The 22715-nt window shown below is 36.3% G+C and overlaps 1 protein-coding gene across 3 annotated transcripts in view; it reads right to left on the bottom strand.

The window, feature by feature from the left end:
- DMD (dystrophin) overlaps positions 1-22715 on the bottom strand; it is a 2119021-nt gene that overhangs the window by 1162263 nt on the left and 934043 nt on the right. For all 3 annotated transcript variants that reach the window (XM_045089435.1, XM_045089434.1, XM_045089436.1), the window contains exon 43: positions 9497-9669. In XM_045089435.1, the coding sequence (XP_044945370.1) occupies positions 9497-9669 (173 nt within the window). The remainder of the gene's footprint in view (positions 1-9496; positions 9670-22715) is intronic.

Below are 22715 nucleotides of genomic sequence, written 5' to 3' on the forward strand. Positions count from 1 at the left end.
TACTTTAAAACAAAGGGCATGAAATAACAATCCTTAGTTTTTAGCATTATCTTTGAATATTAGGGAAAGACAAATAGAAAGAAAGAAAAAAAGAGAAGAAGAAATGCAAGAGAAACTACGCAGACAAAATCCACTATATCTATATCTATATCTTAAATTTACTCAAATATAAAAATTATTAAAATATAAGAATTTGAAAATGCCTATCTAAACTGTCGTTTATTTTTCTAAGTATCTAACCATTTTGGGAAACCACAAAGAAATTGAAAATGTTTGTTTCAAACAGAAATCTCTCAAACACCACATTTTTAGCTTGTAATGGGCAGCTTTCCCTTGAGAAAACTGATATTTTCAAGAGGAATTTGAGACTGTCCATGGATAAACTAAAAACTAATAAGAAAATAATTCTTGTGAAAATTGCCTTACAGGCAAGAATTTGCAATTGTCACAGAGTAAGCAGATTTTTTAAGGCATCAGAATTTTATAATGGTAACAAATACCCACCACACACACACACACACACACACACACATACACACACACACCCATAACTTACAAGCAAGTAAGTCAAAAAACAAAAAGTTTTTTGTCTTCTACCAGGAAGTTATGTTGACTTTAGTGGCTCACAGGTATATTTTTCCTTATGAGAGACTGTTTACTTTTCTCACATACCATAAAGAACATATCAAGACTTCATATTAATCATATATTGCTATATCCATACTTCAAAGTCATAATTCAGTATTATTATGGAAAATTGAAAGTAAATATGAGGAAAATTACACTACATAAATATTTGGTTGAATGAACTATAATAGGAATGAAGTTCTTGTTAACCAAAGAAACAAGAACCTTATTTTGAGTAAGCAGTCTGTCATTCACATGTCAGGTCTCCTCAATTAAAAAAAGAAAATAATGTATTGAAGAGCTACCATAAAATTATACTGTGTTTAGCTTAGGGGTGACAGGAAGTGTATGGCATAGTTTCTGCTGCTCTATAGTAACAAAAACTCTGTTGGATGGTACAGAGTTGCACACAGTGATGTAAGACTTTTAAATTCATGGTAAGCACCAATAAGGAAACTATATAAACAGAGAATTCTAGGAACACAGAGGCTGGAATAATTGATACCAGCAAAGTTTTCCAAATGGTAGCATTTGTACTGGGTCCTGAATAATGAGTAGGACTTTGCCAAAAACAAGTTTTAGCGTTCCTCAATCACTTCAGAAGATCCTTTACCACTTGGTTTTGTCAAGCATCTTATAGAATCACAATCTATTTCTCTACAGATAATGAATATGAAGATACTACCTTCAAAATACTAAACATCTCTTTAAAGCACCGTGGTTTCAGAGACAAGGGCTTTAAATAGTTTTTATATGTATCCCTCTTACTGCTACTGAAGAATGACCTCTGGAAGAAAACATAATCGATAAGCACAAGAAATACAAGAAATCCTATGTGAAATGTATAAAAGACAAGGAATGCAACAGAAGAGAGTTCATAACTTGAGTCAAAAAAGAGGCTCTGGCATATTCTTTCTATGGATACTTGAGACCATGATTTATTCCCTCTAAATCTCAAGTGCCTCATCTGTAAAAGAAGTTCTCCTGATGATACAATCTTATATATAAAACATTGAATGCATGCCTGGCACATAGGTGTGGCTAAAAAAAAGTCTTTAATCTTAGACAAGGCTCATCTCATATGCTCAGAAAAGGAGATGTACTAAAGTTTCAGTTCACTGTCATAATTTCTGCTTTAGTCTTAGATACTTATTTTTTAGTGGTCATTCTTGGTGTTAGTAATCTAAACTGCTATAATCTATGAATAACCCAACTATAGTCAAAGTCATGGAATATATACTCCAGGAGCACTATGGCAACAAACTTATGCATCTCTCTCCTTGGCTAAGCCATGGCTTTGTTGGAAAAGAGGGGAAAAGTCAGACAAAAATTGATTAATGAGAAAATGTTTTGGGAACATGGAGGGATAGAACAAGCAGGTATTGACAATTATGTAAAACTTCTATGTTTATGTTAGCAGAATTCAGGAAGCCAAAGTGAGATATTACCAAAATCAGAGTTCATAAAATGATAAAAGAGTAGGGGAAGGAGATAACTCTAGACTTAACCACCCATTTTACATATTTCTTAGGGCTGCTTAAAAAAACAAAACAAAATCGACTTCTGCAAAAACTGTTGAAGAGATTGTTAGTTCTCTTCAAATATTCATTTTCCTGCTTTTCTATAAGAGTACACTTTTTTGGCAGAACACATAGCACTCAGGAATAAATGTAACATTTCCCAGCATCCCTTGCAGCTTGGGTGTGGTCGTGTGACTGACTTCTGGTCAATGGTATATAACCAAAATGTTGTAGCTCCCAAGACCCTTGATTAATAGACAATTAGTATGTACACTTTGCCACTCTTTCCCCCTTCTCCCATCTTCCTTCTTGGAATGTATAAGTGGTGGGAACCCCATCTTACAACCTGTGAAGGAGAGCCCACCACGTGAGGATAGCTGAGCAGAAATAAGGAATGAGCAGAGCCATTATACCTGCCTTGACTTCATAATCCTACATTTTTTTAAAACATTTTATTTATCTATTTGACAGAGAGAAATCACAAGTAGATGGAGAGGCAGGCAGAGAGAGAGAGAGGGAAGCAGGCTCCCTGCTGAGCAGAGAGCCCGATGCGGGACTCGATCCCAGGACCCTGAGATCATGACCTGAGCTGAAGGCAGCGGCTTAACCCACTGAGCCACCCAGATGCCCCATAATCCTACATTTTTAAGGAGAAAAAAATGCTTCTATCTTAGTGAAGCCAAAACAAACTCTAACTGATAAAGAGACTTTCTGGAAAGATTATATTTAGCACAGTTTTGCTTTCCTCCAAAATTTGTCCATTCCATTTAGAAGGGAAAAAATGTATATTTAGAGAAGGGAAATGTGTGATATAATAAAACCAAGAAACACACAACAAGTAAAGTTAAATAGTGGCCTTATTTCCAAAATGAGGCTAGTCCCATAGTCATAAAATTGGTTTCTATATTAGAACCCTTTCCTTTTGACAGTAATGAAAATACAAGTTTATTTAAATAACAAAGAAGCCAACTACAGCCCCTGTACACTGAAGAAATAGAATCATCTATGGGGAGGAATGGAAATGTGTGTATACAGCTATCCCAGAAAACAAAAATGTTCAATTACTTTGAGAAAAAGATTCAGGATATTGATCTTTGGTTAGCTCTAAGATTATATGAATTTTATATCTAGTCAATTTCTTATTTGAAGCCAGTTTTAAACTAACCTTGATGTGAACTGTAAAGATTTATAAGAATCTGAAAATGTTGAAGATATAAGGCAAATGATCCTGTATGAAATGACTATTATAAAAAGCAAATCACTCTGCAACTCTGGAGTGCTTTGAAATAGCAATAGGAACATACAGAAGAGAAGCTGATAGGTAGAAACAGACTTATATTTAATGCATTTCAAAAAGCCCTTTCCTTAAATAATTACAACAGATCTCTTCCATTCTATTCCTTTGCCAACCGTTGCCAACAAAGAAAATTTCAGAAGAGGTTATAAGTAAGCAAGGGAACATTATACTGTATGTTAACTAACTAGAATTTAAAGAAAAGCTTAAAAAAAATCTACAATCAAGGACTAGTTTAGGTATCTAATTCAAATGGTACACAATACTGAATGATTCATGTTTTAAACAGAGTTTCAAAATAACAGTTATGAGATAAGGGTATAGTTTGTTGATAATTAGTTTGTTTTAATGAGACTGGTAAGTAGGAATGCATGGACATTAAATACCTCTGAACACCAACTATACAGGATTAATCCTTTGTGGCTTAAAGTTTGTCTCTGGTGGTAAAACCTCCATGTAACTGGCATCAGCAGTCAAATCATATACTTCATTTCAGGCTGTGGGGTGCAAACAAAACCTCCTCTATTTGGCTTGCAATTGCCCTCTTGGTGCTATGCAAAGTGCAACAACTGGACAGTGAAAGATATTAACAATATGTAGGGATTGGTTTAAACTCTACAGAGCCCAGGAAGAAATATATACACTCAAACAGAGCAGAATAAAAGAGAAGGTGATACTCAGGAGGCTTAGCCCCTAAACTAAAATACACAAGAGAGAACAAAGGGCAGAGGAGACAGTGTAGAGGTGAAGTGTGCTGGATGCTGACTTACATAAAATGATAAGGCAGGAAGAAAGCTGCCTTTCTTAAAGTTCTGATGATCTATTTCTGGCATATATGAAATGTCAGTGCTGTCAAATTATAGTTTCATCATCATCATTATCTTCAAAGAGTATTTATTAATCACAGTGCTATACTGGGCATTGTACAGGCAAGCAAAATTGACATGATTTTTGATATCCAGGACCTAATAAAATAAATCAGAAAAATTGATGTAGACAAAGCAGATAGCAAACAAGATACTTAACTTGGAAAAGCTTGAAGGTTAACAGTAAACTTTAAAATATTTTAAAAATATTTCTAAAATGCTTAGGTAAATTGGTGAATATGCCTGTGTATCTATGAATAGGAATATTTTCTGATACATATGGAAAGATAAATAATGTGTTATTGTCTTTACATAGATAACTAAGTTTTAAAAATGAATTCTATCAAATCAATGATTTAATAAATAAGGATTTTCTTTTAAAAAGATCTTGATGTGAAGAACCAAAACAGAAGCCTTCTCCATACATCATGGCCCACAGTAGAAAAAAAGTGGGCCAAAAATAGAAAATTTTACTTCTTCAATTTAACACATCTTTGTCTGTATCAGTCCCATGAATGAATGCATGAGAATTCTTTCCCTGGTCCATACAACATTGATTCTGGAATAAGATACAAAAAGACTTTCCCATGTTTAGGTTTTTTTTTTTTTTAATTTAAGCTCTCCTTAATTCTCCCAAGTTCAAAAACTACCAGTAGAATCATGTATTAGTATGTATACTTATACCTGGCGGGAGAAGGGGAATATGAAAATCCAATCTTGCATGAAAATCTTTACCTTTAGTAGAGACTAATTCTAAGGCTGCAGTGTTAATCTTCCCTGAGTGGTCAGGATCCTGCATGTGCTTATCATGTATCTTCCCAACTACATAAGGCTCTGTGACAAATAGAAGAGGCTGCTAATGCTGCAATAGCTGAATGTCTCATTTAGGAACAAACAATTCTGGAAAAGCTCCCAGAATATGCATCTGTCCCTCTAGCTTCCACTTTAGAGGATAAAATTGTATGGTGGTGACATGAGGATTAGTATATTATTCTTTCCCTCTGTGAGGAGTATGGGGTTATTTCCCTCACCTTGACATGAGAGAAAAATATTTACTGAATGTCTCAGTAGAAAAATCACAAGTGAGAGAAAATGCTTATGAGAAACTTGCATTAGGAGTGGGCTTGCAGAATTACATGCTCATTCCCTAGAGTCTGAATACAGAGATGATTAAGGCACTTTCTCTTCAAATCAGATTTCTTTGGTTTCTATTCCTGTTTTCTCCCCTTTCATTTCTTTCATTGTCTCATTTTCCTTCATGCAGTACAAATGGCAGCAAGAATCTGTGAGTGCTTTAGTTTTCTGGACTTGGCACTAAGGGAATTAAACAAAGGAGAAATCCCTGGGGAAGCATCTTCCTGCTCTCTATCCCCCAGCATCCTATCAACATGTGGCCCTGTGGTCCCAGCATGATGGTGGTAACATTGGAAAATCTTTCTCTAGAGCAGTAGTGCCCACATACTTATCTGAGAGTAGGTACTGGTCAATTAGAAAATGTTCAGAGTCCATGGTGTAATGCCAAAAGCACAACAACGTAACATGCTCTTCTGTAAGATACACTTTTTTTTTTTTTTTAAATTTTGAGGTGAGGTCCTTCTTGTACTTAAAAAAAGAATTTATGTATTATTTAAAAAATTTAAGTGTAAATTCATTCAAGTATAGTATATACAGAGAAAAGAGTACAAATCACAAGTGCATAATTACATAAACTATCTTAACAGAAATATATCAATGCTAACAACATCCAGATCAAAATATCTGCTCTTGTTAATCACTACTCTTCATAAAGGTAACAACTATATCTGACTGTTAACTCCCCAATATGCCCGTTTTTGAGTTTTTTATAAATGGACTCACAAAATATGTATTTTCTTCGCATCTGGCTTCTTGTCTGTAGCACTATCCTCTTATTTCTTATCTTCTGAAATATCACTGGTACTGGCATTTGATTTTTTTTAATGTCCTCACCCTTTTTTCCCCATTTTATGACACTTCATTTTGATCTAAAAATTCACTATTGTAAGAATCACTACTCTTACTCTCATGTCCTCTTTACATCAGATCTAAAGCTCAGAATCACCTTGAATTTAACTACTTGTGTGTATGGGTGAGCCATCCCAAAGTATCTGACTAAATGGGATTCCAAAAAGGAATAGTGATTTTTAAAAAAAATCACTTACTTGATGTCAGATAAGAACTGTGTTGCTACACAATAATGCCATCTTATGGCTGTACAGCAATGTGTAGTCTAGAAACTGCTTTCATTTTTATTATCTCATTTGTACTGTGCTATCCTCTTAGGCTTGGGGAGTAATTTCCTGAAAATGGTGCAAATTCATTAACCATTTAAGGAATAGTAAAGCTGGTGTCAGAAAGAAAGTGAAGGGTGCCTGGGTGGCTCAGTGGGTTAAGCCGCTGCCTTTGGCTCAGGTCATGATCTCAGGATCCTGGGATCAAGCCCTGCATTTGACTTTCTGCTCAGCAGGGAGTTGCTTCCTCCTCTCTCTCTCTGTCTGCCTCTCTGCTTACTTGTGATCTCTGTCTGTCAAATAAATAAAATCTTTAAAAAAAGAAAGTAAGTAAAGACAACAGAGTATCTGGCACTCCTTAAATGTTTGTTGAAAGAAAGAATGGAGTATGTTTCTCTAATACTAGGTGGATCTTAGGTTAATTATCTCTTTATGTTCACATGTTTTCTGCAGGTATCTTTTGAAAGCAGTGAGTACCCACCAAGAATTAGATAACAACAGAATTTAGCAGCAATGTTAATTTCCCCAAAACTTAAATATTTATTTTACATATTTGTGTATCTATCCATATACATGGATCAGTACATAGATACACAGGATTCATGAATTAAATATTCATTGTGTTTACTGTTTGTGTTCCCACAGGGAAAAAAATCCACTTTTAGTATTTTGGAGATTCGCAACTTTACTAAGACAAGACACATGTTGAAATTCTATTTGCGGGAAGACAAGGTATGAACGCAAGTCTTTTAGATAATGAGTGAGCAGTCACAGATAAGACTGGCTTTTAATTATTTACTTGCCCTCACCTAAAAAGTAATGTCTATTTTACTTTATGACATTTAATAAAAGTTTTGCCATTATAGCATTCATGAATTTGGTGATTAATGATGGTCCCAGAACCTATGCCTTATGAATATCAAGAGTCTAATGCATTTTCTCATATTTGTAACTTATTGTGAGTATACACTACTCAAACCTATTAGAGCTAAATATTTTGGTGAAATGGAAATATGCAGATGTGCTATTTAATATGTATTTGGGTAAGTCATTTAATATCTTTGTAATATAGTGTCCTCTGTAAAACAATGAAGTAGGATAAAACCACTAAGGCCATTTCTAGCTGTAAACATTTCTTTATTATTAATCATCAAATATCAACAATAGTTTGGCTTATTTTTCAACAAGTAGTCACTCTTCTTCCCTTTCCACTGTAGAAAGAGACTATTTTGCCCCTCTCTTGATGTCAGGCTTTCTCTGGCCAGTGGAATGGGAGTGAATTTAATGTGGGCCCAGGCCAGAAGTGGCCCGTAATATAAGCACAGGTCCACAAAGGAGTTTTACATCTGGTCCATGGTCTGGAGATCTGTCATGAGAAGAGAATGCCACTGACCCTGCATTTTAGGCTCAGGAGAAAGAGACAGAACAGACCTTAACCTGACGCATATCTCAGAGCCTGCCTCAGCTATCCTACAGTTTGAAACAGCTGCCCATGAGCCCAGCCTTAGTCAGCCAAACCAAAGGCAACTAAAAGACCCATGACCATGAAAATAAATCCTTTTTGTTTTATGTCACTGGGTTCTAGAGTACAGCTTTATATACCAACATATTATGGTAATGGCTGAGTAATACATGGTCATACATGAATCATATATGAAAACAATAGCAATATAGCCATTCTTACTGTCTCAAAGGTGTTTTGGTAGAACAGACTTTGGAGAAGTTGTAGGACAGGCGGGGACTGAAAAGTCATGAGACTGAACAAAAGGACAATGGTCATGTGAAGGCCTTAAATGTCCAATAAAGGAATCTGGACTTAATTCTCAGGAGAATGAAATAATGGTACTAAAGTTCTTAGACCTTAGAAAAACAACCCTGGATGAAAGATAATTGGGAACAAAATGGGGATGATTATTAGAATTAATGGAGATTTCTGCTGTAAGTATCAGTTTAGAAACCTACTGTAGTAAATAAAGAACTAAAGTAGAAGTAAGGATATTTAGAAATGGACAGATAAGACAGTTAAGAGGGACGTCCCCTGGAATTATTAAAAATGGTTTTCTTTGAGAATAATAAAGAACACTGTCAATCTTTAGAACTATAATCATTAAAACAGATTGTTTTGAATCATTAGAACTCCATTACTTTTAACCTAAAATAGGAAAAGAAAACAACATTCTACCTTCTTGTCGTGTGAGGCTAAAGAATATGTGAATTTTTGAAAATGTGGTTACAAGCTATGTATGTTAATTGAGGCAAGCCCTAAAAAATTATTTTAAATCAACAAATTACTCATAGCAAAAATAGTTGAGGGACTGCAATATGTTATATATCACCTTCAAAATAGAACTGGTAATCTAAAACAAAATAGAACTGGTAAGTGTAAATCAACTTTTTGCTGATAGCTTATATTTCAAATATATTAATCTAAATATCAATTTGCTATAAATATATAGGACACAGATCTGGCCAAAGATATGCATTTTATACTGTACAGTTGTTTAAGCCTCCTCAATTAAATGACAAAACCTTCAAAATACAACTGATAAGTGAAAATCAACTTTCCACTGATAGTTTATATTTCAAACATATTAATCTAAATATCAGTTTGCTATAAATATATAGGACACAGATTTGACCAAAGATATGTACAGTTGTTTGAGCCACCTCAATAAATGACAAAACCTATTTGACATTACATGAAATTTTAGAATATAGTGTGCCCCAACATAATGCTAACCCCAGTACAGAATAATTTCTAGAATTCCGATTATTAGTCTATTCACCATTATTGATTCTCACTTCACTTACCTTTTCCCAATGATAATAACACTTCTTCCTTTCTTCGTCCCTACCTTTCCATGGAGAACACTGAAATGAACTTCAGAGTTTTCTCTGAAAACAGGTATAGTAATTTAGGAAAATAAAAGTGTTACCTACCCTTGTCGGGCCTTGTATATTTTGTTAACTCTTTCCCATTGGACATCGAGCCGTGAGAGAGCTTCCTGGAGCTTTGCCCTTTCTGCTGGGGTGGCACTGTGCAATGCTGCTGTCTTCTTATTGTGTATGATGTCAATCCGACCTGAGATTTGTTGCAAGTTGTCTTTTATGTTCTGTGATATAGAAAATTTGAAATACATCAGAAATGTATCAGCTGTCTATGAAAAGAGATAAAAGAAAATTTATAAACCTCAGAAATAAAATAGCCTTGTAATTCTTTTTTTTGTATTTCAAGTTTTTATTTAAATTCTAGTGAGTTAACATATTATATAATATTCACTTTAGGGGTAGAATTTAGAGAATCTTCAGTTGTATGTAAAACCTAGTGCTTACCACAGCAAGTGCCCTCCTTAATCCTCATCTCCTCATTTAACTCACCCACACCACCCCTCTAGCAACCCTGTTGTTGTCTATAGTTCAGAGTCTCTCTTATGGTTTGCCTCCCTCTCCCTTTTATACTTTCCCTTATATTCATCTGTTTTGTTTCTTCCACATATGAGTAAAACTATATGGTATTTGTCTTTCAATACTGACTTATTTCACTTGGCATAATACCCTCCAGCTCCATCGATATCATTGCAAATGGCAATATTTCATTCTTTCTTATGGCTGAGTAGTATTCCATTGTGTGAGAGAAAGAGTATATGAGTAAACATGTATATATATAATGGGCTCTGGAGTACACCATATATATGTATGGTATTTTTTATACCATATATGTATATACATGTACACACACACACACACACACACACATACTACCTCTTCTTTATCCATTCATCAGTTGATGGACATTTGGCATTTGGGCTGTTTCCATAATTTGGCTATTATAGATCAACCCTTCAATTCATCTTCTTCGTTTTTTTTTATGTTATGTTAGTTGCCATAGAATACACCATTAGTTTTTGATTTAGTGTTCCATGATTCATTGTTTGTGTCTAACACATAGTGCTCCATGTAATACATGCCCTCCTTAATACCCATTACCAGGCTCACCCATTCCTCAACCCCCTCCCCTCTGAAACCCTCAGTTTGTTTCGTGGAGTCCATAGTCCCTCATGGTTCATCTCTCCCTCCAATTTTCCCCTTCATTTTCCCCTTCCTTCTTTTAATGTCCTCCATGTTATTCCTTATGTTCCACAAGTGAAACCATGTGATAATTGACTCTCTCTGCTTGACTTATTTCACTCAGCATAATCTCTTCTAGTCCCATCCACGTTGATGCAAAAGTTGGGTATTCACCTTTTCTGATGACTGAATAATATTCCATTGTATATGAGGACCACATCTTCTTTATCCTTCAGGCTGTTGAAGGGCATCTTGGGTCTTTCCACAGTTTGGCTATTGTGGACACTGTTGCTATGAATGTTGGGGTTCATGTGGCCCTTCTTTTCACTACATCTGTATCTTTGAAGTAAATACCCAGTGGTGCAATTGCTTGGGCATAAGGCAGCTCTATTTTTAATTTTTTGAGAAACTGCCACACTGTTTTCTAAAGTGGCTGTATCAACCCGCATTCCCACCAAGAATGTAAGAGGGTTCCTATTTCTCCACAGCATCTCCAACATTTGTTGTTACTTGTCTTGTCAATTTTTGCCATTCTAACTGGTGTAAGGTGGTATCCCAATATGGTTTTGATTTCAATTTCCCTGATGGATAAAAATGATATTTTTTCATGTGTAGGTTAGCCATTTGTATGTCTTCTCTGAAGAAGTGTCTGTTCATGTCTTCTGCCCATTTTTTGACCTGATTATTTGTTTTCTGAGTATTGAGTTTGAGAATTTCTTTATAGAACTTGGATATCAGCCCATTATACACTACAGTCCTGCAATTCTTAATTACTGACTTATTAAAATCATCATCACTGAATTCCAGTGATTTCAACATGTTCAGTTTCATTGGTTAATTCACAGTCCTCATCAAAATGTGATATATAACTCCCTCCATCTTAACACTCTATCTTCATTTGGCTTCTGTAACCTGAACTCTGCCTGGTTTTTCTTCCACCTTCTTGTCCACTGCTTCCCTGGTCATTACAGTTTACAGTTCTCCATACAAGAGCCAAAAAGATTTTTTTCAAAACATAAATCGGTCATATTCCTACTCTGATCAAAATCCTCCAATGGCTCCTCATCAAGGTCATCATCTTTACCATGGCCTATTAAGTTCTAAATGACTTGGCTGTACGTTGGTTGTATGCTGTCTACCTTTCTGATCTTACTTTTCTTAGTCTCCTCTGAGTCTTGAATGTTTCAGCCTCATTAACCTTTTTGTGTTTCTCAAGAATGCCAAGCATTCTCTTGCTTCCAGGTTTCTCCTGTACTTGCTGTTCTCTCTGCCAAAAATATTCTTTCACTCCAAGACATTTATATGACTAGTACTCTCACTTCTTTCTCATCTAAGAAGAGCCCTCTCTACCACTCTATTTTAAATAGAAGGACTAACAATTTTGTATTCCCTGTACTCTTCATTTTTCTTCCTGACATTTATGACTAACATTAAATTATATATCTACCAGTCTTTCTACACTACTAGACTAGACCCTATAAGTATAGGAAATGTTGTCTGTCTAAATTTCTACTGGGTTCTCAGAACTTAAACTTATTCATGGCACATGGTAAGTTACTCAACGTATTTTGTTGAATAAATGAAGAAACTACTGTATCCTATAAGTTAATTCAAAAATTTTCATCTGTATTATATTTAAGGGAAAAAAAAACTAAAAAAACCCCACACAAGTTCATTATGCAATACACATCTTTAATAATATTGATTTTTTTAAAAAATGCTAAAAAGTATATATTTGGTTAGTCTTACTAGTATGAATTTGATTATTTTGCTCATCTGAATTGTTATAGACATGTCAATTGAGCAAACATTTTTGAATTCTACCATATACCAGGATCAATACAAAAGAAGCAAAGGTATGTGAAGCACAGTTTTATTTGTTTGTTTTTAAGAAGTTTGAAATGGACCTTATTGTGGTAGATAGAGAGGGTGTGGTTTGGAGAAATGAAGGAAGAAATAATACTGTAGAAGCCCCAGCTAGATGACAAGAAGGAATTTGATGAGCATTCTAGTCTATTCTTTTATGGAAGTTCAAAGAAGGACTGAATCATATACCATATTTGGTCATACATTGAGGAAAGAACTCATTGAAGGAAGTGCAATTTGGAGTGTACATAGCTGAGTAGTTAAAGTGAAAAGGGCATTATGCTTACTAGGTAACACATATGCAAAGAAAGGGAAGATGAAAAGTCATATTTGGCTGACTTTTTGGAAATGTAGAGGATTAGAAGAAGATGGGTCAGGAAACAGAGGCTAGAGATGTTTAATAATGTGCTTTAGAGATTCTGAATGCAAGTCAGTACCCCATGGGAAGCCATGATTCATCTAGTAATTGTGATGGAAAATTTCAAATATATACAAAAGCAAGAAAGGAGTACAAATAATCCCCCTGGAACCTACTGTCTAGACACATAGACCTGAGGAACAGAGCAGAGAGCCCAGATATGGACCCTCAACTTTATGGTCAACTAATCCTTGACAAATCAGGAAAAAAATATACAGTGGAAAAAACACTCTCTTCAATAAATGGTGCTGGGAAAATTGGGAAGCTATGTGTAGAAGAACATTCTCTTACACCATACACAAAGATAAATTTGAAATGGATAAAAGACCTCAATGTGAGGCAGAAATCCATCAGAATCCTAGAGGACAACACAGGCAGTAACCTCTTTGACATTGGCCACAGCAACTTCTTTCAAGATATGTCTCCAAAGGCAAAGGAAACAAAAGAGAAAATGAACTTTTAGGACTTCATCAAGATCAAAATCTTCTGCACAGCAAAGGAAACTGTCAGCAAAACAAAGAGGCAACCCATGGAATGGGAGATGATACTCGCAAACGACAGTACAGACAAAAGGCTGATATCCAAGATATATAAAGGACTCCTCAAACTCAACACACACAAAACAGATACTCACATCAAAAAATGGGAAGAAGCCATGAACATACACTTCTCCAATGAAAACATACAAATGGCTAACAAACAAATGAATAAATGTTTATCATCACTAGCCATCAGGGAAATTCAAATCAAAACCATATTGAAATACCACCTTACGCTAGTTATAATGGCCAAAATTAACAGGACAGGAAACAACATGTGTTGAAGAGGATGTGGAGAAAGGGGAACCTTCTTACACTGTTGGTGGGAATGCAAGTTGGTAAAGCCACTTTGGAAAACACTGTGGCGATTCCTTAAGTAATTAAAAATAGAGCTTCCCTTTTAACCTGCAATTGCACTTACTGGGTATTTACCACTAAGATACAGATGTAGTGAAAAGAAGGGCCATCTGTACCCCAATGTTCATAGCAGCAATTGCCAGAGTTGCCAAACTGTGGAAAGAACCAAGATGCCCTTCAATGGACAAATGGATAAAGAAGATATGGTCCATATATACAATGGAGTATTATGCCTCCATCAGAAAGGATGAATACCCAACTTTTCTATCAACATGGACAGGACTGGAAGAGACTATGCTGAGTGAAACAAGTCAAGCAGAGAGAGTCAACTATATGGTTTCACTTACTTGTGGAGCATAAGGAATAACATGGAAGACATGGGGAGATGGACAGGAGAAGGAAGTTGGGGGAAATTGGAGGGGGAGATGAACCATGAGAGACTGTGGACTCTGAGGAACTAACTGAGGATTTTGAAGGAGAGAGGGGTGGGAAGTTGGGTGAGCCTGGTGGTGGTATTATGGAGGGCACGTATTGCATGGAGCACTGGGTGTGGTGCATAAATAATGAATTCTGGAGCACTGAAAATAAATTATTTTTTTTGAAACCATCAAGATAATTAAGTATCTTGTTGGTATTCACATTGGAGTTGGATTGAGAAAGTTGGTTAGGAAGAAAACTTGGCAGAAGTTTATGACTGTGTATTGAGTGAAGAAGAGGAAAGACTCAAATTATTCCCAAGCTTCTGGCCTGTGCACCTGGATGAATAGTAGTGTCATTGGGTAAAAGGATTTCAGATGGATAAACAGGTTCTCTGTGTGTAAGTGCTGAGTTCAGTTTTGCATATGATCATACTGAGAAGCCTTGGAGCATAGCCTGTAGATATCCAATAGGCAGCTGGCATCAGATTTTGCAGACTAATGAGACGGTGACTATTGTTGGGTCATACATCTTTTCACATTTCTTTTCCTTTATCCTTTTTCCTTTTTCCTTTTCTCTCTCTCTCTCTTCTTCCTTTTTTTTTCTTTTTTAGAGAGAGAGAGGGAGAGTACATGGAAGTCAGGGGAAGGTAGGGGCAGAAGGAGAGAGAGAAAGAGATTCTTAAGCAGGCTTCACACCCAGTGTGGAGTCCAACATGGGGCTCAATCTCACAACCCTGAGATCATGACCTGGGCCCAAATCCAGAATCAGAGACTCAACTGCCTGAGCCACCCAGGTGCTCCTCTTTTTACATTTCTGCATGGTCTGAGCTTTCTAAGCAAAGAGCACCATCATCTGGGTTAAAGGATGACTGAATAGCAAACATACCTTAGTGTTCAGACTAGAGCAATGTACCAGAAAGACCTGGAAACACTTTTCCCATATCCATTTGCTTATGTGCCAATTTATAGTCTGAAGATAAGAGACCTAGACCTTTCCTCTCTCTGGACAGGTTTTTTACCCCCTTGACCAAAGGTCTCTGTTTCTGTTTCACTTTTTCTGTCAGATATCCCAGCTGCCTTGCATAAACTCTGTTATCCATAAATTTGGGGACTCTCTCCCTTGGTGTGAGTTCTGCATACATAGATAAATTCGCAGTTCTCTCAGCACTGCCCCATGGGGATTTGGGGCATGTGCACTAGTGCTAAGATGCTCTTGAGTAATTAATGATGTGTTCTCTGATCCATAGGTCTTGGGTTTCCATCAGAATAGATAAATATAATACAAAACCTTAATAAGTACCAATAAAAGGAAAGTTTTTTCCTACTTTCAAAAAAATTGGGGAGGATTTTAACCATGCGTGAGATGGAGACTAGACCAGATAGTGAAGGGCTGTTGCTGAGCCTATAGCTTCCTAGGAGGTAGTCTTGAACAAACTCTACAAGTCACATAGAGCATCAGGAAGGAGGTTTGGGTCAGATCTTAGGAGGTTTTCCTGCATCATTCTAAGACTTCATGGCTGTGGTGCATGAAGACCTGACCTGGTGGAGGACGAAGCTGTAGAAGCAAGTAAGGATATAGAAAATATCAGTTATAAGGGGTAAAAGTCAGTGCTTCTGTGAGGATCAAAAAAAAAAAAAAAAAAAAAGCATCTGTCTTCCCAGGTAGAGACTGGGTAAAACACTATGGTTATGGGTGATATGAATAATTTCAGAGAGAGAAAGAGACAGAGAGTGGGAGGAAAGGGGATTGTTTCTAAAATTCCAGGATGTTGTCTTCAAGTTTGTGTACACCTTACAATAGGGAGCCTTCATTATTTTTTTAAGCAACTCAATTTAAGCCTGTGGTAATAATATTTATCTGACAGGTCACGTATTACCATGTGAGGGGAAGGAGGGCACACCAACATAGAAATAAACCACAAGATTATTTATCTAGAGGAATAAGGGTTAAAATTATGTTCTACCAGTGTTACATACAGAATAGCTAATCACTGGAATAACACCCCTAGGTGTTATTTAATTGCACAAGAGGTGGTCAAGTTGCTCAGAGAAGTTTGTTAGAATAAAACAGTGAGAGGAATGGTTGCCTAAGGATGAGCCTCCATGGAAAAAAACAGCTGAGGAAGAAGATGAATATGCCTGAAGAGTAATTGTCATCAGACCTAGGAGGAGAGCCAGAAAAGCAAAGTATTTCAAAACGAAGAGAAGGAAGAGCATCAGGAAGGGGAGAGGGAACTGCCAACAAGCCAAGTGCAGCTGAGAACAGGAGTGAATAGGCAACTTGGCAATTCAGGAAGTCATTTGGGTGATCTTATCTGGAGCAATTCCACTATCTTCAAAGTGTGAAAAATCTGGACAGAGCAAACAGTCTTTCACTGTCATCCTCTTTCACTACAAAATTGAAAATGGCTTAGTACTACACTGCAGTTCACTTTATTTGACATAAAACACTTGTTACTGAGGAAAATTTTACTACTAATTAAAACAAAAACAATAATGCAACAGAAATTTTAAAAAGACAGAATGGATCTGGTATATGTTATCAATGCCCTAGAAGTCACTGTAATCAAACAGCCATTTCATATGCTTTCTTTTCTTTTATTCACCTGGCAAAATTGCATTACAATCTTCTGAGAGCTCTGAGCCTGCAGCGTTGGGTAGAATGGTTAGGGCTAGCCTGCTAGCTTGATTAGGTTGGGTGCTAGGAACAGGTACCAACGTGACTTCTTTGCTGTTTCTGTGAATTCGATTGACCTGGGCTGCTTGATTTCACTACCGCTCATGTCCTACTGATGTAAGTCATCGACTCCATTTTAGTGTGGCTGCCAGCCCAAGGGCAACAATCCAGAACTCTGACAATCCCTCCATTTGATACCAAAATCCAGGTGATAGACAGCCTGATTACTTAAATTTATGCTGAGGCAACCAGGCACATTTCCCTGTAAATTGGGAGCCCACCTACTTAAAATAAATAGCTGTGATGTCCAAGGTGGATAAAGGGCAAGAGAAGGGAAGGAGGATCTTCCCCATCAGAATAAAAGTCATCTGTTTCTGGTTTTGATGTGGGGCATGTTTATATGAGTGTGCACACACACATGCACACACATATGCACACACACACACACAATAGGTACATCCATTCTCACTTGAAGGATGTGAGCTTGCAAAACTTCCTGATTTTAATCCAAATCTCTGGAGAACTCCCAGTTCTCTAGAAAGTGGTAGAGTTTCTCAGAATTGAGTTATAAACAGTTTCAGCAATGCTGGGCAGCATGTTGCGAAGGCAGGAAAATTTTCTATCTTAAATGAGAAAAGCAAAAAGCAAAAACTGGGGCAGGGGATGTCACACTCCCTGGATATCTAGATAATAGCTCCTTGGTGTATTTTCAGAGAATGTTGTCAAAATTGGCTGGAGTCCAGGAAATCCTTTTTAAAGTCCCTACACATGCTCTTGTCCCTGAGGCACTGCACACAGAAAAATGGTACACGCACCAAAGAAAATTCTGTAGCAGTTTCCACAGTTTAAAGCCAAAGATGAGATCTTTTATAGCTTTTTACTCTTCTAGTTTGTCTAGAAATAAGTGATCTTTATAGCTTCTGACCCTCTAAAAATGAAATCATAGTCCCTGTAGTTGCTATGGTGATAAAAAAAAATTCCTAGGATCAGTATAGAATATATAATTTTCATTTCTATCCCTGAATAATTCCTTATAGTACCTGAAAACATGATAGCAAAATCACAAAGTAACCACTTTTTAGTTATTTTTCTTTTACTTTTGACATGACCGCCCCACCCTCTCTCTCAGTTGGGTAAGATGCATGTTAGTCACTATCCCTGCAAAAGGAAACTTTAATTCCTGGAAGGCATTTGTACATGGCTGTATATAGTTTAAGTCCTTAATATTTTAAAATAGCATTCTTGTAACTCAGCCTTATGGAATCAAGTCAGTTAAATAAGACTGTTATTTATACACTGTTAATAGAGAAAAAATAGTAACTTTCACAACTGGAAGATGAAGTCCAGTTATGTCAAATAAGGAAAAACAGAAAATTAGGAACTGGGGTGCCTGGGTCGCTGGCTTAGTTCGTTAAGTCTCTGCCTTCAGCTCAGGTCATGATCCCGGGGTCCTGGGATCCAGCACCACGTCACTCTCCCTGATCAATGGGAAGCCTGTTTCTCCCTCTCCTTCCCACTCATGCCTTCTCTCATTATCTCTGTCTCTCTATCTCTCAAATAATAAATAAATATGTTTGAAAAAAAGATTATGAACTACACTGTTATAAGTCAGATTTCTAGTTGGAAAGCTAATGGTTTAAATAAGAGTCCCTTGATAAGACAGACATGAAAAGTCCGAACTTGGAGACAAATGATATTTAAAAACACAAGTCTCCCTTTAGAGAGAAATTGGTCTTTAAAAGGGATTCATAACACAAACAATTTGAACCTAGAAGTACTTTGTTTATTCAAGTACTGGGTAAGAAGTGCCTTCAATGGGTTAAAAAGAGAAACTGAATACTCCAGACCATGTATCAAGGGACCCAAACAAAGGACCTTTTTTCCCAATTAATCAGGTTGAGATAAAGGCCTCAAGTAACTCTTCACTCTGTTCTCTTCTCTATCATAAGGGACAGATTTCTGCTGTTCAGTTTTTCTTCTATTTAATGTAAAGCAGCAACTACTCCCTTGTTGTCAGAATGTTTCATTACAGAGCATGCTTTTATCCACCTAAACGGTAAACCTATTTGTACAAATGTCAACGTCGATACTATGGAAATTGAAAAGGGCTGGAAGAGGGGATGGTGGTATTTGATAAATTGAACTTATTGCAAACAAGATGAAAATAAACTTAAAAAAATTATTGAAATTTCAATGTTGTTTCTTACCTTCCACTAAATTCTTTGTCTCAGAAATATGATACAGAGTGTCAGTATGATCTCTAGTACTTAAAATAGTATCATTTCTGTTTTGTTTTCTCTGTGTTCATGAAAATCAGTGGGCATCTCACACTTAACAATATATAAAATTCAATCCAGTAGTTGTTTAAACTTCAGCATGGAATTAAAAAATAAGGATGCCTATAATTTACAGGCATCTTTAGTCCTATTTATACCAAAGAGTAACTTCAAAAACATCTTCATGAGTTTAAAACTCTTAACCAAGGTAGAATTTAAAATATGTTGATTTTAGATATATATACAAATATTAATCTGAAATTATTTCTTCTATTTTAAAGTTTGTATTAACATATTCAGAAACTTTTAGAATTTTGCTTCAAATTTTGCCAGTACTGCCTTAGTAAAAATGTTTCCATAAGGGGAAAAATGGTATCTTAAAGTTAAAACAATATAGTTTCAGAGATAGAAACATATAAGATAATATGAAAAGTATGAAATTGACTGTTTAGGGTACTTTCCCCTAAAAGTGACTTCCATATGAAGATATTCTGGTTTCAAGTATAATGAACTTCATTTTAAATCTCTCTCTCTCTCTCCATCAGTCCATCCATCCATTGCTCTAAAATTGCTTTCCAGTGATTCTTCAGACATCATTCCTCCAAGTGACTCATGTGAGCAGATGCCTATAAATACCTATAATTCACATTAGTTCCTGAAAGAAATTTCTATTTATTAGTTCACCAATAGATTCCTCACTGCAACTTCTCCCACTCCTGCAGCAGTCAGTACTGTTAACCATAGCCCTCATCAACCAGCCCTGGCCTCCCTGGTCTTACCTCATTTTGCTAAGCCCCAGCTTTTTCTCTACTTCTCTGTCTACCTCTGTCCTACTCATTAATTCAACAAGTAACTATCGAAAACCTACCATGTGCCAGGCATATTCTATGTACTAGGGATGTGAAGGTGAGCCAGAAAGACAAAGTCATCCTATTTCTGTTAATTTGAAAACACTTTTCTGTGGCCTTAAGCAGAGTCAGTCATTAAATGACTGAGTCCCTTCATCTGCTGGATGCCCCCTCTGTTGGGCGCTATCAGCAGTGGGTCTATGATACTATGTTGGCATCTGGCTTATGCCATTTCCTGCCTCCATCAGTAAGATCCATTTGTGTCAAACTGATATTTAGGTCATGGGAGTGGCTGAGGTTGTCCACAGAAGTGTCATTAGAAAGAAAGAGGGCTGGGAAAAGAACAGAGGAAAAGATACCTTTTGTGAGCAAGTGTGAAGAAGAGCTAACAAATTACTCTTAATCATTCCCATATGTATATCTCTAATCAAGATCCTCTCCTAAACTGTGACTTACATATATCCAGCTGTCTCTTTGATATTTATGAGGATGTCTAATAAACATCTTAAGCTTAACATACGACAATTAAACTTATATCAAATCTTGTAGCCTAACCTGATCTTCTTGCAATTTTTCACATTATTTAGTTAAATGGCAGCTCCATTTCTTTCAGGTGTCCACAACAAAATTATTTTTTTTTAAAGATTTTATTTATTTGATAGAGAGAAATCACAAGTAGACGGAGAGGCAGACAGAGAGAGAGAGGGGAAGCAGGCTCCCTGCTGAGCAGAGAGCCCGATGCGGGACTCGACCCCAGGACCCTGAGATCATGACCTGAGCCGAAGGCAGCGGCTTAACCCACTGAGCCACCCAGGTGCCCCCAAAATTCTTAATGTTACCTTTGAATCCTATCTTGACCAACCTGCATGCAAGTGTCCACCAAATCCTATGAGCTCTGCTTTCAGAATGTATCTAAAATCTGACCCCGCCACCACTGTGACCCAAACCACCATCTCCAGCTTGGAAAATTCTGAATATGGGCATAAAAGTACTTTCTATATAGGGTTGTTTGTGATGATCATTTGAGTTACCACAAGCAAAGAATTTAAAACATGTCCTGGGACATAATGAATAAGTGGTAGCTATTAGTACTATCAAAATTCCAAATACATCCAAACTACAGATATTCAAAAGTTTTCTCCACTGTAAAATTATTCTGTTTTAGCTCTCTACACTGCTTTCTCCTCTTCCTGGATTTGGTTACACTTGTGCATTATACTATATTTTGCCCATATTATGTCTTTCCTACTTGTTTGTATCACTATGATACCTGTATCCAATTAATGTTACAAATTACCAGAGTGCAGGGATAAAATCTTATATTTCTCTTTTAGAGTGTTAAACACATTATTTGGGCCTTAATAAATAACTGTTGAATTGAACCGAAGAGTACAGTCAAAGCTCTGAATCTTAACTTGCTTATAAAAATCCAATTTGAATGGAATCACTGAACCTTAAGATTTGTTACATTGTTCTTGAACCATTGGCATTTGGGTCCCAACAGATGTTGTGAGATATTCAGTTATTTCCCTATTTATTCTATTTTACTTTTACTTGTTAATTAGCTGTTAGAGTAAATAGTGGAATAGCAGTCCATCTGCATTTCCTGGCTAAGTTTCTCCATGCTTTTCTCACAATACCTCAGATACCTAAGTTCTTCATTCAGAATTATGTCTGCCCAAGTTTCTCAGATGCAATGGAGCATCAATAAGAACAAAAGGAAAAATGTAAGACCTGCACTTCGCTGCCCCAAGTTCCTCAAAGACAATGATTCTAGTCCATCAGCACCAGCTAAACTGGAAACGATTTCATAAGTCATTTTTCTATAGGTACATTGTGTATTGGGTCGTGCACATTGTCTAAATCACTTTATTGAATATCTTGATTGAAAAATCAGCTCCTGAACATAGCAAAGGAGAGTTGTAAAGGAGAAAATGCTATTTTTCTTCAAAATGAGACATATGGCATTCTATGTTTCCAGTATTTTTAGAACCAGGGCATGCTTTTATGGCTCATGTAACTGAGCTTAGGAGAGGCAAGTAGGTTTTGTGGAGAAAAATTATAAGGCAATACAGCAATCCAGGGAAACCTAAAAGAAATGATTACCACTGAGGAATGGGATTACAAAATGTGGGCGGGATGTTTTTCTTTCCTATATTCACTATATACCCTTTTATCCTGTACACACAGGCCACCATGAGCATCTTATTATTTTGATAAAGCACTGAAAGTCCAGTTTGAGTAATCAATCAAGTACACAGATAACTGCTATACAAGATATAATTAAATCTGTATAAATTAATACAAATGACAATACATTATTTTGGAAAAATAGGAAACCTATTGGCAATATTTTGCCCATTTGATAAATAATTGATACTGTTGGTGTTAGGAGAATATGCTTTCTATTCCAGTGTTTTAGATGGGAGACAGGAAATCAAAACCACTGTTTCATATAGTTGTTCTGAGCTAAACCTTAACACATAAATTTAAGAACAACAGAATAAAACATGATATAGAAAGAGGATCCTAACATTCTTCTTCATCTCTTTATCTTCTTGAAAGTCCCATGGAGATCCCCAATGATGAAACCATTCTTTAATCTTTTGTCTAAGGTTCGGAAAATTAAACTTGGGAATTTGTAATAACTGGTATCCATTAATTATATGTGATTTACAATACAAATTATTT

The sequence above is a fragment of the Mustela putorius genome, unplaced genomic scaffold (genome assembly GCF_011764305.1).
Source record: "Mustela putorius furo isolate JIRA1106 unplaced genomic scaffold, ASM1176430v1.1 tig00003836_pilon_pilon_pilon, whole genome shotgun sequence".
NCBI classification, from domain to species: Eukaryota; Metazoa; Chordata; class Mammalia; order Carnivora; family Mustelidae; genus Mustela; species Mustela putorius.